Here is a 16,627-nt window from a genome sequence, read left to right as displayed (position 1 = left end):
CATCAGGGTTAGCAGTTTCTCATCTTAGCACTGTAGCATCTTAGCATTGAAAAAAAAAAAACTTATAGTAAAAGTGAAACTAAAACTTTCCTTTAATCGACGCAGTGTTATAAGGCACAAACTCATCAGCCGTGAAGCAATAATCAAAATAATCAATATGAACAAAATTTTAACGGAATTATACTTTGGTTCACATTTGAAAAATAATTTATAACTTTAATTAATAAAAACATTTGATCACAGAAACAAAACAAGAGCAAATTTCCATTAATCCGTTTTTAACTTAAATATCATTTAAATATATTTTTCTTCCTTCAGAATGCAATCATAACATGATATTGTAAAAGAATGTACAATAATATGCCTTAAAAATAAAATATTCCTCAAACTGAACATTAAACTTTCTTTAAGGTCATATACAGAAGTGTCAGGGTCAAGTAAAATAATCATTTTTAATTATAATAATAATTATTAAAAAAACAGCAGAACAAAAAAAATAATTAAAATATCAAATATATGTACAGTCTTGCATTTGTGTGATGGTTTTTAATTTTCTCTTCTTTGGCCAGCACTGTTGTGAGATGTACATCTGCAGATGATCAGTAGAAAGAAGGCTACATTTCTCCGAGACGATGAAACCAAAGTCCAAAAAAAAATGTTTAAAGCTGAAATCTGTTTCTGATGAACATGGAGCAGTGAGACGCCGTCTGCAGTCCAAGCAAAGAAAAGCGAAGAAACATAATTCCATCCTTCATGGTGACCAATCAGAACCGAGGCACTCGACAGTCAGGATGTTTCTCACACACGTTTTTACACGTCATGTTTCTGAGACACTGTGTATGATTTTATTATTAGCAGCAAATCAACAGGTGGTGAATGTAACCGTGTGTGTGAGCATGTGCATTGGGCCTCATTTATCAAGCTGAACACAAATTAATATATTCATAAATTTTTCATGCCTTTACACAAGTGTGGCAGCGGGGGCGCGGTCAAGCATCGGTCTGTGACCGGAGGGCGGAGTCAGGGAAGGTCTCATCTCTCATCTCATCTCATCTCATCTCATTATCTCTAGCCGCTTTATCCTTCTACAGGGTCGCAGGCAAGCTGGAGCCTATCCCAGCTGACTACGGGCGAAAGGCGGGGTACACCCTGGACAAGTCGCCAGGTCATCACAGGGCTGACACATAGACACAGACAACCATTCACACTCTCATTCACACCTACGGTCAATTTTTAGAGTCACCAGTTAACCTAACCTGCATGTCTTTGGACTGTGGGGGAAACCGGAGCACCCGGAGGAAACCCACGCAGACACGGGGAGAACAGGCCCTCGCCGGCCACGGGGCTCGAACCCGGACCTTCTTGCTGTGAGGCGACAGCGCTAACCACTACACCACCGTGCCGCCGTCAGGGAAGGTAAGTGGCAGAATCACTGCACCTGATGTGAATTAATGTGTTTGTGTGTCTTCCCCAGTGACCGCGCCCTATTTAAGGAGGGAGAGTGAGAGCAGAGGGAGCTCTTCCCCGAACCAGACACCAGTTGTGTGTGTGTCTGTCTGTGTTCATTTGCTAAGTGTCACTGAAAAGTGAGAAAATAAAAAAAACAGTTTACCAACCTGAGCTCTGTCCTGCCGTCTTCTGTGCTCCGCCCATACGTACGAACTGCTACAGTGGTGCCGGAACCCGGGAATAATTTGGAGCGCAGAAACAGAACAGCCCCATGGAGTCCTCCCTGTTCGCCGACCTGGTCCACGCCCTCGCCATGGCCCAGCAAAGCCAGCACCAGGCGCTAGTCGCCCTCCGAAAGGAGCAGGAACAGCGGTTCGAGGCCCTGGTGTTGGCTCAGCAAGAAGATCGTCAGGCGTTCCGGCACTGCCTCGCGTCGGCAGGGTCCACCAACTCTCCCACTGCGGGCCCGTCCCCCCTCACCCTAACAAAGATGGGCTGGCAGGACAACCCCGAGGCATTCCTCACGCTCTTTGAGCAAGTCGCAGAGACCTCGGGGTGGCCGATGGAGCAGCGCGCAGCGCGCCTCCTCCCCCTGTTAACGGGAGAGGCGCAGCTGGCCGCGCTACAGCTCCCCGCCGACCACCGGCTGGCCTCCGCAGACCTTCGCCGGGCCATCCTCCAGCGTGTGGGGTGCACCCCCGAGCAGCAATGTCAGCGCTTCCGCGCTTTGCGCTTGGAGGAAGTCGGCCGGCCGTTCGCGTTTGGCCAGCAACTCCGGGATGCCTGCTGGCGATGGTTGAGGGCCGACAACCGCGACGCCGAGGGGATCATTGACCAGGTGGTACTGGAACAATTCATCGCACGCTTACCAGCGGGAACCACAGAGTGGGTTCAGTGCCACCGCCCGGCGTCGCTGGATCAGGCAATCAAGCTGGCGGAGGACCATTTGGCGGCTGTCCAGACGGCAGGACAGCAGACGGCCTCTTCTCTCCTCTCTCTCCCCCTCTCCTCCTGTGTCTCATCCTCGCCCCATTCCCCCACCGCGGAGGCGGGGGCCGGCGCCACCCCAGCCAGCCCGCCACACCCCCGGTGCCCTCTCATTTCTCCCTTCTGTGTCTGTCTCTTCCCCCCCTCAGGTGAGTGAGCCCCAGAACACCAGTGCGGAGAGGAAGCCCGGGCCAGTTTGCTGGCGCTGCGGGGAGCTGGGCCACCTCCAACAGCAGCGCACGGTAATGGAGGTGGGCGCGGTGGTTCGGATCCCCGATGCGCCAGAAGCCGCCCTCGATCGGGCCGGAGCGTATCGCATACCGGTGAGTATCCAAGGGGATACATATCAGGCATTGGTGGATTCTGGTTGTAATCAGACCTCAATCCACCAAAACTTGGTGCAAGACGAGGGATTAGGGAGAGCACAATTGGTGAAGGTGTTGTGTGTGCATGGGGATGTTCACAACTACCCTTTACTGTCGGGCCACATTTTTTTCGAGGGGAAAAATTTAGAGTAAAGGCGGCGGTTAATCCTCGCCTTACCCATTCGATAATTTTGGGGACTGATTGGCCGGGATTTGGGGAATTAATGAGTCATCTAGTAAACAGTGGGTCCTGCCGTAGTTTAATAAGGGGAGGTCCCGGTGTCGCGTTGGCGGGAGCAGCTGTCACAGAGCCGTCTACGTCATCTCCGCGTCAGAGTGAGGAGCCGCCGGCCCCTCCTCTCTCTATTGGGGAATCCCTCGAGGATTTCCCGTTAGAGCAGTCGTGAGACGAGACTCTGCGGCATGCGTTTGACCAAGTGAGAGTAATTGATGGTCAAACACTCCAGCCAAACGCCACCCCATCCTTCCCCTACTTCGCAATTATGAAGGATAGATTATACCGAGTGACGCAGGACACTCAGACTAAAGAGCGAGTCACGCAGCTTTTGATTCCGAAGAGCCGCCAGGAATTGGTATTCCAGGCGGCTCACTTTAATCCCATGGCTGGACACTTAGGGCAGGATAAAACACTAGCCCGAATAATGGCCCGATTCTATTGGCCAGGGATTCGCGGCGATGTCCGTAGGTGGTGTACGGCGTGCTGCGAATGCCAGTTAGTAAATCCAGCGGCCATTCCAAAAGCGCCTTTGCGCCCTCTACCGTTAATCAAGACCCCGTTTGAAAGAATTGGGATGGATCTCATCGGGCCATTAGATCGGTCAACACGAGGGTACCGCTTTATATTAGTTCTGGTGGACTGTGCAACGCGATACCCGGAAGCAGTGCCTCTTCGCAATATCTCAGCACACAGTATTGCGGAGGCACTCTTCCGCGTCATCTCCCAAGTTGGAATCCCGAAAGAGATTCTGACTGACCAAGGCACCTCGTTTATGTCACATACACTGAGCGAACTGTATGGGTTGTTGGGTATTAAGCCGATCCGCACCAGCATTTATCACCCACAAACGGACGGTTTAGTTGAACGGTTCATTCGCACCCTCAAAAATATAATTTAAAAATTCGCAAGTGAGGACGCACGTAACTGGGATAAATGGCTTGAGCCCTTGTTGTTTGCAGTGCGAGAGGTCCCCCAAGCCTCCACGGGGGTCTCCCCATTTGAATTGTTATATGGGCGTAAGCCGCGCGGCATTCTAGATGTGCTGTGGGAAAATTGGGAGGAGGGACCTTCACCAAGTAAAAATAAAATCCAATATGTTATTAAACTGCGTGCAAAACTCCACACACTCACCCACCTAACCCAGAAGAATTTGCGGCAGGCCCAAGAACGACAAACCCGCCTGTACGACAAGGGTACGCGCCTTAGAGAGTTCGCACCAGGAGATAAAGTACTTGTACTGTTGCCCACATCGAGCTCCAAATTAGTCGCTAAGTGGCAAGGACCCTTTGAGGTCACATGGCGAGTCGGGGACGTTGACTATGAGGTGAGGCAAATGGACAGGGGTGGGGCGCTACAGATTTACCACCTCAATCTGCTCAAACTCTGGAACGAGGAGGTCCCCATGGCGTTGGTGTCGGTGGTTCCGGAGAAGGCGAAGCTGGGGCCGGAGGTTCAAAAAGGAACATTGACATCACGTACCTCTCCGGTCCCCTGTGGAGACCACCTCTCCCCGACCCAACTCGCGGAGGCTGCCCAGTTGCAGACCGAGTTTTTGGACGTGTTCTCGCCCCTGCCCGGCTGCACCAACCTCATAGAGCACCACATTGAGATGCCCCCGGGGGTGGTAGTGCATAGCCGCCCTTACAGGCTACCCGAACACAAAAAAAAAAGTGGTTCAGGAAGAACTTGAGACCATGCTCGAAATGGGCATAGTCGAGAAGTCCCACAGTGACTGGAGCAGCCCAGTGGTCTTAGTATCCAAGGCCGACGGGTCGGTCCGGTTCTGTGTAGACTATAGAAAAGTCAACGCGGTGTCTAAATTCGACGCGTACCCAATGCCTCGTATTGATGAGTTGCTCGATTGACTAGGCATGGCTCGCTTTTATTCGACACTGGATTTAACAAAGGGTTATTGGCAGATCCCCTTGACTCCATTATCCCGAGAAAAAACGGCCTTTTTCACACCGTTTGGCTTACACCAATTTGTCACACTTCCTTTTGGGCTGTTTGGGGCGCCCGCTACATTTCAGCGGCTAATGGACAGGGTTCTCCGCCCCCACGCCACCTACCTCGATGACATCATTATCTATAGTAATGACTGGCAGAGGCACCTCCAACATCTGAGGGCCGTCCTTAGGTCGCTGAGTAAAGCAGGTCTCACAGCCAACCCAAAGAAGTGTGCGATTGGGCGGGTGGAAGTACGGTATCTGGGCTTCCACTTGGGCAACGGGCAGGTGCGTCCCCAAATTAACAAGACAGCAGCAATTGCGGCCTGCCCGAGGCCCAAGACCAAAAAGGGGGTGAGACAGTTCCTGGGGCTGGCTGGCTATTATCATAGTTTTATACCTAATTATTCGGACACCACCAGCCCGCTGACTGATCTGACTAAAAAGGGGGCACCAGATCTGGTTCAGTGGACAGAGCAATGCCAGCGGGCTTTTTCTGAGGTAAAGGCTGCACTGTGTGGGGGGCCACTTTTACACTCCCCTGACTTTTCTCTCCCCTTTATGTTACAGACGGATGCGTCGGACAGAGGGCTGTTTTGTCTCAGGAGGTGGAGGGGGAGGATCGCCCAGTCTTATACATCAGTAGAAAGCTGTCGGTGCGTGAGGGGCGCTACAGCACCATTGAAAAAGAGTGCTTGGCAATCAAGTGGGCGGTCCTCACCCTCCGTTACTACCTGCTGGGACGCCCTTTCACCCTCTGTTCAGACCACGCACCCCTCCAGTTGCTCCACCGCATGAAGGATGCCAACGCGTGGATCACCCGTTGGTATCTGGCACGCCAACCCTTTAACTTCAAGGTGATCCACAGGCCAGGGGCGCAGATGGTCGTGGCAGACTTCCTCTCCCGTCGGGGGGGGAGTCGGCTGCAGGCCGGACAGCCGCCCGGCCTGAGTCGGGCGGTGGGGGTATGTGGCAGCAGGGGCGTGGTCAAGCATCGGTCTGTGACCGGAGGGCGGAGTCAGGGAAGGTAAGTGGCAGAATCACTGCACCTGATATGAATTAATGTGTTTGTGTGTCTTCCCCAGTGACCGCACCCTATTTAAGGAAGGAGAGTGAGAGCAGAGGGAGCTCTTCCCCAAACCAGATGCCGGTTGTGTGTGTCTGTGTTCATTTGCTAAGTGTCACTGAAAAGTGAGAAAATAAAAAAAAACGGTTTACCAACCTGAGCTCTGTCCTGCCGTCTTCCGTGCTCCGCCCATACGTACGAACTGCTACAACAAGAAATGTAGTGTTAGGGAATTTCCTGTTATTTGACTCACTCATGTTGTCGATCAGGATCTCTTTCACTGATTAGTCACCATTTAGTCATTTTCAGCTCTCTATGCCTTTTATGGAGCTTTGTGGGCGTGGCTAAATGTAAGTGTGCCATGAATGGCCTGGGCCTGTCACAGCTAACCTACTAGATTTATCTAACCTACAAGAGTTTGGGAAAAAATATTTAGGAACAATTACAATGAAAGATTGATCAATGAGGCCCGGGGTGTGGAGATGTGTGTGCAGTGTGTGTATTTGTGTGTAGAGTGTATACAGCATGTGTATGGTGTGTAGATGTATGTATAAGTGTGTAGAGTGTATATAGTGTGTGTATGGTGTGTACATATGTGTAGAGTATATATAGTGTGTGTATAGCATGTGTATGGTGTGTAGATGTGTATAGAGTGTATATAGCGTTTGTATGGTGTGTAGATGTGTGTAGAGTGTATATAGTGTGTGTATGGTGTGTAGATGTGTGTAGAGTGTATATAGTGTGTGTATGATGTGTAGTTGTGTGTAGAGTGTATATAGTGTGTGTATGGTGTGTAGCGTGTATATCGTGTGTTTAGCGTGTGTATGGTGTGTAGTTGTGTGTAGAGTGTATATAGTGTGTATATAGCATGTGTATGGTGTGTAGATGTGTATATAGTGTGTATGGTGTGTAGAGTGTATATAGTGTGTGTATGGTGTATAGTTGTGTGTAGAGTGTATATAGTGTGTGTATAGCATGTGTATGGTGTGTAGATGTGTATAGAGTGTATATAGTGTGTGTAGATGTGTGTAGAGTGTATATAGCATGTGTATGGTGTGTAGATGTGTATAGAGTGTATATAGTGTGTGTATGGTGTGTAGAGTGTATATAGTGTGTTTAGCGTGTGTATGGTATGTAGATGTGTGTAGAGTGTATATAGTGTGTTTATAGCGTGTGTATGGTGTGTATATGTGTATAGAGTGTATATAGTGTGTGTATGGTGTGTAGATGTGTGTAGAGTGTATATAGTGTGTGTATGGTGTGTAGATGTGTGTAGAGTGTATATAGTGTGTTTATAGCATGTGTATGGTGTGTATATGTGTATAGAGTGTATATAGTGTGTGTATGGTGTGTAGATGTGTGTAGAGTGTATATAGTGTGTGTATGGTGTGTAGATGTGTGTAGAGTGTGTGTAGAGTGTGGGTAGAGTGTGTATAGTGTATATAGTGTGTGTATGGTGTGTAGATGTGTGTAGAGTGTGTATAGTGTGTGTTTCGTGTGTGTGTAGCGTGTGAATGGAATAGAGATGATGTCAGTGAATGTAAAAGATGGCAATGACTCTGTGTATGTGTCTGTGTGTGTCTATAGGTGTGTGTGTGTGTGTGTGTCTAGTCCCAGCAGAAGCAGCCTGGTTTCTTTAGCCTGGTTTCGTTGACGTTCACAGTTTCATCTTTTTTTTAATCCCATTATCACACCATCAATCTGCTAAGATCCATCTGCACTCAGATCATACCTGGGGGAGAGAGAGAGAGAGAGTGAGTGAGTGAGTGAGTGAGTGTGTGTGTGTGTGTGTGTGTGTGTGTGTGTGTGTGTGTGTGTGTGTGTGTGAGAGAGAGAGAAACCAATAGATAGATAGATAGATAGATAGATAGATAGATAGATAGATAGATAGACATAATAAAAATTTCACAATGTTTAATATTTTATACATATATGATCCTATGATTGTAATGGATCTGTACATGAACATATACACACTCATCTGTGTGTGTGAGGGACTTACCATCGCGTCCACCCTTTAGAAATCTCCTCACTCGCCAAATCCACATGAACCTACGACACAATAACACCTTTATCAAATATAAACACTGAGAGGGACACAGAGAGGGGCTTTTATTTTACACACACTCCAGATTCAGGTAAAGGCAAAGGGGATTGGGATAATGGAATAGGGAATAAGGGTTTATGAAATAGGGAATAAGGGTTATGGAATAGGGAATAGGGGTTTATGGAATAGGGAATTGGGGTTTATGGAATAGGGTTCATGGAATAGGGAATAATGGTTATGGAATAGGGAATAAGGGTTTATGAAATAGGGAATAGGGGTTTATGGAATAGGGAATAGGGGTTTATAGAATAGGGTTCATGGAATAGGGAGTAATGGTTATGGAATAGGCTTATGGAATAGGGAATAATGGTTATGAAATAGGGAATATGGGTTTATGGAATAGGGAATAATAGTTATGGAATAGGGAATGGGGTTCATGGAATAGGGGTTTATGGAATAGGGAATGGGGTTTATGGAATAGGGAATTGGGGTTTATGGAATAGGGTTCATGGAATAGGGAATAATGGTTATGGAATAGGGAATAAGGGTTTATGAAATAGGGAATAAGGGTTATGGAATAGGGAAGAGGGGTTTATGGAATAGGGTTCATGGAATAGGCAATAATGGTTAAGGAATAGGCTTATGGAATAGGGAATAATGGTTATGGAATAGGGAATAAGGGTTTATGAAATAGGGAATAGGGGTTTATGGAATAGGGAATAGGGGTTTATAGAATAGGGTTCATGGAATAGGGAGTAATGGTTATGGAATAGGCTTATGGAATAGGGAATAATGGTTATGAAATAGGGAATATGGGTTTATGGAATAGGGAATAATAGTTATGGAATAGGGAATGGGGTTCATGGAATAGGGAATAGGGGTTTATGGAATAGGGAATATGGGTTTATGGAATAGGGGTTTATGGAATAGGGATTATGGGTTTATGGAATAGGGTTCATGGAATAGGGAATAATGGTTATGGAATAGGCTTATGGAATAGGGAATAATGGTTATGGAATAGGGAATAATGGTTATGGAATAGGGAATATGGGTTCATGGAATAGGGAATAGGATTATTGAATAGGGACTAATGTTTATGGAATAAGGAATAATGGTTATGGCATAGGAGTTAGGGGATAGGGAAAAGGGAAAAAGAAATAAGGAATAGGAGTTACACTGCAAAAACTAGCCATCCTAATATAAGGAAAAACATAATAAATTTGAGAATATTTTGACTGTAATCAAGTGAAATAATTTGCCAGTGCAGTAAGATAATTACACTTGGTAAGACATCTTAGAATAAGTTGGTTGCAATCTAGACCTAGGTTTAATAGTCTCAAAATTGGTGTCTTGTTTTCTTCTAATAAGAAATGCTAGATCGTTTCAACTATTTTCAAGATATTTTCACTTGCTAAGATATCATTTTTGCAGTGTAGGGGACACAAGTTAGGGGTTAGGGGATAAAATTTCGGGCTTAGACCTTCAGGGATAGTGGTTGGAGTAATGGTTAATATTTACCAATAATAACACGCCTATTAATGACAAAATAACCACAGTAATATCACTGTGTGTGTGTACCTTGCCCAGCAGGCCTTTATTTTTGGACAGTAGTCCCCCTGCGTTCTTCACAGCTACATCCAGTATCCTCCTGTGCAGCTCCACCGCTGACACAATGAACTCAAACCTACACACACACATGCACACAGTTTATCAATTGTATTTAGGGACACTGTATTACAAGGGACTTGAGAATGTAGAATTATGCACGTTTTTGTGTGTCTGTGTGTGTGTGTGTGTGTTCTCTTACGTCTGGTCATAGATGGGGTTGAGGTTCTTCCTGATGGTGCTGGTTTTCCGTCGGCCACTCCGGCTCTTGTCCGGCAGCAGGTAGAGACGGATGTATGGGTCCGAGCCGTCTCTCCCCAGAGAGATCAGATTCCTGCAATAAAACATCAGATTCATTTCACGCTTATGGAAGGAGTCTCCAGTGTCAGTGCCTTGTTTACACCTTTACTGTCTTATTAACTCGGAGAGAAAAACAGGAGTCTGGCGAGAGTTTTAGTCCTTATTTGTTTGCTAGTTCACCCAATGAAAGTACAGAGTATGAAACCAGCTTATGAAGGGCTGGTACCCCGTTACCATGGAAACACTATCATGTATCTACGCTTCCTTGGTAACAGTTACAGCGCATGAGTTCTTAATGATTTGTTGTGTGGGAGCTGGAAAGTGCAGCACTGAACTTTGTGACTTTTTCATCACCACAGATAAAATTCTCCTGTGCGTGTGTGTGTCTCACCGACAGGCATGTACCACAACGATAAGTTTGTTTCTCTGAGAACTGTGTCTGATAGTGAGCTGCACTTCCCCCAGAGGATACTGCGTGGAGCCACTGCAGAGAGAGAGAGAGAGAGAGAGAGAGCACATAAGAAAGACATAGTGAAAGAGACAGAGAGGGAGATGGATAAAAACAGAAAAAGGGCGAGTGAGACAAAGATTAAGAGAGAGAGAGAGAGAGAGAGAGACAGTGAGAGACGAATAGAAAGAGAGTGAGCGAGATAGAGACAGGTGGCGGGAGATAGAAATACAGAGAGACAAAGAGCATGAGGGAGAGACAGAGTGAAAGAGACAGACAAAGGAAGAGAGAGACAGACAGTGATAGAGATGTGGAGGGAGACAAAGACAAAGAGCATGACGGAGAGACGGAGTGAAAGAGACAGACAACGGAAGAGAGAGACAGAGAATGGCAGACAAAGGAAGAAAGAGACAAACAGCATGAGGGAGAGACAGAGTGAGAGAGACAAACAGAAAGAGAGTGAGAGACAGATAGAGACAAAGGTGGAGGGGGACAGAAAGACAGAGATAGACAAGAGAGAGACAGACAGTGACAGAGAGATGGAGAGAGAAAGACAGACAGAGGCAGACACAGGCAGAGAGAGAGATAAAGAGTACGAGGGAGAGACAAACAGATAGCGAGAAAGAGAGACAGAAAGAGAGTGAGACAGACGAAGGGAGAGAGACAGACAGTGAGAGACAGTGAGATAGAGCGTTAACACCATGCCAAAGATTATAAATGTTTGTTATATTGTAAATTTCACTTAAAATCAATTAAAATAAAGAAAACATTCTTGGACCCAAAGAGTCTCTACATGTTCAGTTAGACACATTTACTTCAGCGTCAATCACAATATTTATTATTTATTTAACGCTAACCCTCGAGTGTTACCTAGCGAGAATGTATGTCACTCTGTGTCAGAGTAACTGCTTCAGGATGCTGTGCACATCAACACGTCCTGCACACCAAGGTCAGGCGGATCAGCTCGCTGTTCATACAGACAGTAATATCCTGCCACACCCCGACTCCACCCCCAAGCTGAAGCTTTGTGTTGTGTCTGATACAAACAGGACACGCATCAGCAAAAAAAAAACCCCAAAAAACAGAGTGCTCATTTTCCAAGTGGAAGTGTACTCTGTCAGGATTATAAATTGGATAGATCTGGGTGTCTGCCAGCTGGATCAGCTGATGAGAAAAATGATCAATCCCATCCTTAAAGGAAAGCAGGGGAGCTTCCCAGGATTTCTTCTCAGGATTTCTCCTAGGGCTTAGCGGTCACATGCATGGACAGCACTTTATGGAAATTCGGAACAAGAATCCACATATGTGGACATACTTTTTCCCTAAAAGTACATCTTATCAAAAGATGATGCTTAGTTTTTATTCTAATCAGGTTCTAATAAGCCCAAATAGCAAAGAGAAATAAAAAATGCATGTAAAAAAAAAAGCTTGGGCCTTAGGAGGTTAAGTTACTTTTTAAAAAAAATAATTTATTTGTATTCGCTTGTTCCTCTCTCGTCTGCTATCCAGCTTTATGAAAAGCTCTAGAATGAGAGCGCAGGACACTTTCCCTCCCAGCCAGGTCACGGTCACTGGAATACTAGTACAAGCTCTAGTGCAACTTTTACTTCCTATTTTTAAAGGATTTACACAGTTCATGATTACGCATTCATGGCGAAGTCTTGCCATTTAAATTTCTGAGTATGTTCTGAGCCTTGTTATTACTGGCTCGCTTTTCATCCAATAAAGTTTTGATGTGCTTTTCATGGCCAATTCCTTCCCATCAGGCATCTCTTCCTTATCACATGACAGCTACCAACCAGGGAGGGTGAAGGGTTGAGGTATGTGAAGCTGGTCTACCACATCTTTTTGAACTGCTGCCCATGCAGTGTCAGGGGGTGGTGCAACACACTCTATCCCTATTGCTATCTGACCCCTTGTGCATGCGTGAGCTCACAGACTTCCATGTTTAGCTAGTGTACCTGTGAAGGATAGAGGAGAAAGAGTATGCCACCTCTCCTTGCTGAGAGTATGGCCAATTTTGTTCTCTTGGACTTGTGACCATGGGTGGCTGTGAAATCAACAGGGATTTGAACTCTTGATCTCTGGAGGACAGGGCAAACATTATTCCCCTCTGACCTTGTTGAACATTCTGAAGACCCTTTGTACATGGATCACTCTGCTTCTTACACTGATATGTTACAAACTCTTTTAGTTGGAGGCGTTTTTAACTAGTAGGGCACTCTGGGAGCGCAGACCTCCGCCAAGGCCAAATGCCATATCTGGCAAAAGATCCACTCCAAAATTGTAGGGCTTCTTCATTGGCCCAGGCTACACCAAGTTTCATGGAAATCAGGTTGGTAGGTTTTGCGCAATCCTGCTTAAAGTCAGACAAACTGCACCGAAAATATAACCTCCTTGTAGGAGGTAATAAATCTGCCAAAAACATTTTTTTAATTATTCAGACTATTTTTTGTGAAGAACTGGATTACTTCCAGCTCAGAATGTTGCCATATCTGGAAAACTGCCTCATCTGTTCCCCATATTAAGCTCAAGCCAGATCTCAAACAAAGATGGCATTAAAGCGCAGCTCAAGGTCAGGCCTCAAGGATGGGTCGCGGGCAAGCTGGAGCCGATCCCAGCTGACTATGAGTGAGAGACGGGGTACACCCTGGACAAGTCACCAGGTTATCACAGGGCTGGCACATAGAGACAAACAACTATTCACACTCACATTCACACCTACGGTCAATTTAGAACCACCAATTAGCCTGTCTTTGGACTGTGGGGGAAACCGGAGCACCCAGAGGAAACCCACACAGACACGGGGAAAACATGCAAACTCCACACAGAAAGGCCCCCATCAGCCACCAGGCTCGAACCCAGAACCTTCTTGCTGTGAGGCAACAGTGCTAACCACTACACCACTACGCCGCCATGCCAAAAGTCATTTAATCCAAATCTGGCAAGTAATTACACTGAAATACATCTTAATTTCTATCAAATTATGGCTTCCCTGGGGTGGCATGATGATGCAGTAGTTAGCACTGTTGCCTCACAGAAAGAAGGTTCTGGGTTCGAACCTCATGGCTGACAAGGGGCCTTTCTGTGTAGAGTTTGCATGTTCTCCCTGTGGGTTTCCTCTGGGTGAACCGGTTTCCCACAAATACATGCAGTTAGGCTAATTGGCTACTCTAAACTGTCCATAACCAAAATCAGTGCAGCAGAGAAGTGGCTAGCCAGCTGTGCTTACTTAACCAAGAAACTCTAGGAAAAGTGACCCAATCCAGCACACACTGGAGGGGCAAAGAAGATGATGGCTTCCCTATCGCCACATCTGTGATTGGATCAACTGAATGTCCACCTTTAAACAATGGTCATTCAGAAACTAAAAATCCATTTTTCACCCTGAGCTTCTGTTAAACTTAATGGGATGACTTTTGTGTATGAAAATCAATTTTAGTTTCTGAATGTCCATTGTCTAAAGGCATACATTCACTTGATACAATAAGAGGTGTGGAGATAGGGCTGCCATCCCATTGAGTTTAACAGAAGGTCAGGGTGACACACCAATTTCAATCTCTGTTTTCTCCATGGCAGAGCCTGAGATTACCATTTAAATAGCTTCAAATAGGGAATATCCCATCCCGACATGAGGTAATGACACCCCTTGCCTCGCCCATTGATTAGGGGGTTGTCTGTTATCATTAGTCTTCTCAGAACGTCTGGTCTCCAAAACAGCAGAAGGAGCACATCAATGTCTTGATGTTCCAAGGTGAAGCATGTGTTGTTCACAACAGACATTGATGTTACATACTGTCGTAAAAATATCATTGGTTGTTGAAACTGTTTCAGCAAAAGTTTTCACAAGGTCTGCATACTTCTCCCAAGTCCACAGAATAGTGATGCAGAATTTCCATCTCAGCAAAGAATATACCAGGAAAAGTAGTATCTCAGTCCTTGGGTTTTTTCTTGGGATCTCCCACTATTAAAGGGGTCCTTGAGGTTACAGTATTGACAGTATATTTTTTTGGCAATTGGACCCACAAGAATATGGATAAGTCTTCTTTCTGTTTTCTTTTTTGTGATGTGTTGAAAACTTGGGGGTTGTACTACAAGGATTTACCTGAAAATAGTTGCTCCACTTCATTTATTTTAAGATACTATGTACGAGGTACTCTGCACCTCTGACCAAGCCAAGGGTCAGTAGTCTATCCAGTCCCGGACACCCTGACTACATAACTATATGGTGGGAACATTGATTAACCAAATTGAGCACTGTTGATGAGTTCTGGAAGAGGCACGGCAGGTCAAAATAAGGAGTAGCTACCTCTTGGGCAACTTGGTTCTCTTTTCGACAACACCTGAGATGTGGTCTACTATTCTAATGGTGCTAGTATGGCTGACCTGATCACTGTGACCACAGTGACCAAAAAAAGTGCGACCAGCATTTCAACGATCATTCTAGAAATAAATAAATGTGTGAACATATGTGCCTACTTCTGCAGCTGTGTCAGTCTGTGTTGTAGCTCCAGAGCAGCTGAGGGTAGTGAAGTGTCCGATGCCAGACTTTGTGTTGAGTCTCTGAGTGTTGATTCTCTCTGGTTTGAGTTCCTTCGTGTTGAGCCTCTTCGTGGTGAGTCTCTTTGAGTTTCAGTCTGAATGAGGCTCACCGGTGAGCCCTCTGAACCTCTCTTACCCCGCAGAGTGATCCCAGTGGGGGTAGGAGAGTTGCTGGGGGTTGTGCGTGTGGTGGGGGTGGAGTGTGTGGTTGAAGTGGAGTGTGTGGTAGGAGTGGAGTGTGTAGTGGTGGTGGTGATGGTGGTGTTTGTTTGTGATATCGTAACACTCTGGCTGGTGTGTCGGACTTGGACGAAGGATGGTTGACCCGATGTGGTCTCCTTTTCAAGGCAAAGAATCTGTAATCACAACACACATACAAGTTCTTCAGAATCACAGTAAACTAACTTTCAGAAAGATTACACTGTAAACTAGACACACACACTCAGACTCACCCTGAGCACCAGCTTGAGTTTGAGTGTGCTGTTTGGGCCAGAGCTGTTCAAGGGGAAGTGCTGCACCAGTGTCATATCCTCGTCCTTCAGGAGACGTACTAATGCCACTCGCACCTTACCCAGCATGCACTTGTGCTTATCATCCTTTACCTGAAAATAACCAGTAACAAGGTGCTCTTATCTGGTGCACATATACAGACCTAGCCAACTATACACATCATGTTTGACGACTGAAGGCATAGTTTCTCGGTGTACCACAGCTGATTTAAGACTCCTGATCTTCTGAAATCATTCTTACAAAAGCATCTGTGGCAGCGGGGGCGTGGTCAAGCATCGGTCTGTGAATGGAGGGCAGAGTCAGGGAAGGTAAGTGGCAGAATTACTGCAACTGATGGGAATGAACCTGTGTTTGTGTGTCTTCAAATCAAATCAAATCAAGTTTATTTGTACAGCGCTTTTAACAATAAACATTGTCGTAAAGCAGCTTTACAGAATTTGAACGACTTAAAACATGAGCTAATTGTATCCCTAATCTATCCCCAATGAGCAAGCCTGTGGCGACGGTGGCAAGGAAAAACTCCCTCAGACGACATGAGGAAGAAACCTCGAGAGGAACCAGACTCAAAAGGGAACCCATCCTCATTTGGGCAACAACAGACAGCCTGACTATAATATTAACAGTTTTAACAGGTATAACCCTCAACTGTCCTCATGGGGCCGTCCTTCACAGGAGTGGGGCGATAAAACTCCGACCAGACACAGGGCACCAGGATGGATCAAGCAGGTCCGAGGGGCAGAAGAGGCCAGCATCTCAATCCCAGGATCAACATGTAACTCAGAGGGACAGATGGGGGGGGGGGTCTTCCCCAGTGACTGTGCCCTATAAGAGGAGAGGGAGAGCAGAGGAAGGCAGCTCTCCCCAACCTGGACACTTGTGTGCATGTGTGTGTGTGTGTGTGTGTGTGGGCGAGTGAAATATAAGATGCTGAAAAGCGAAATAAAAGTTAGTGAGAACTCAGGTCTGGCCTGCTGTGCTTCTGTGCTCCACCCACCTTAAACTATTTCTACAGTGGTGCCTCATGAAGTGAAGTGGTACAGCCTCATGGAGTCCTCCCCCTTCAAGGACTTGGTCCATGCCCTTGCCATGGCCCAACAGAGCCAGCACCAGGTGCTGGTCGCCCT

The 16,627-nt window shown here is 46.3% G+C and overlaps 1 protein-coding gene across 1 annotated transcript in view; it reads right to left on the bottom strand.

Annotated features, from left to right (window-relative positions):
- Positions 1 to 7,552: 7,552 nt before the first annotated feature.
- esyt2b (extended synaptotagmin-like protein 2b) overlaps positions 7,553 to 16,627 on the bottom strand; it is a 156,564-nt gene continuing 147,489 nt past the window's right edge. The window contains exons 17-23 of the mRNA XM_060915607.1: positions 15,446 to 15,595; positions 14,931 to 15,349; positions 10,395 to 10,487; positions 9,906 to 10,037; positions 9,677 to 9,782; positions 8,054 to 8,103; positions 7,553 to 7,783 (exon numbers count right to left, since the gene is read on the bottom strand). Coding sequence (XP_060771590.1) covers positions 7,756 to 7,783; positions 8,054 to 8,103; positions 9,677 to 9,782; positions 9,906 to 10,037; positions 10,395 to 10,487; positions 14,931 to 15,349; positions 15,446 to 15,595 — 978 coding nt within the window. The 3' untranslated portion in view covers positions 7,553 to 7,755. The remainder of the gene's footprint in view (positions 7,784 to 8,053; positions 8,104 to 9,676; positions 9,783 to 9,905; positions 10,038 to 10,394; positions 10,488 to 14,930; positions 15,350 to 15,445; positions 15,596 to 16,627) is intronic.

This window comes from Neoarius graeffei, chromosome 1 (assembly GCF_027579695.1).
Source record: "Neoarius graeffei isolate fNeoGra1 chromosome 1, fNeoGra1.pri, whole genome shotgun sequence".
Classification (NCBI taxonomy): Eukaryota; Metazoa; Chordata; class Actinopteri; order Siluriformes; family Ariidae; genus Neoarius; species Neoarius graeffei.
Note: the sequence above shows the minus strand (reverse complement) of the source record. Positions and strands in the feature narration are given on the sequence as shown.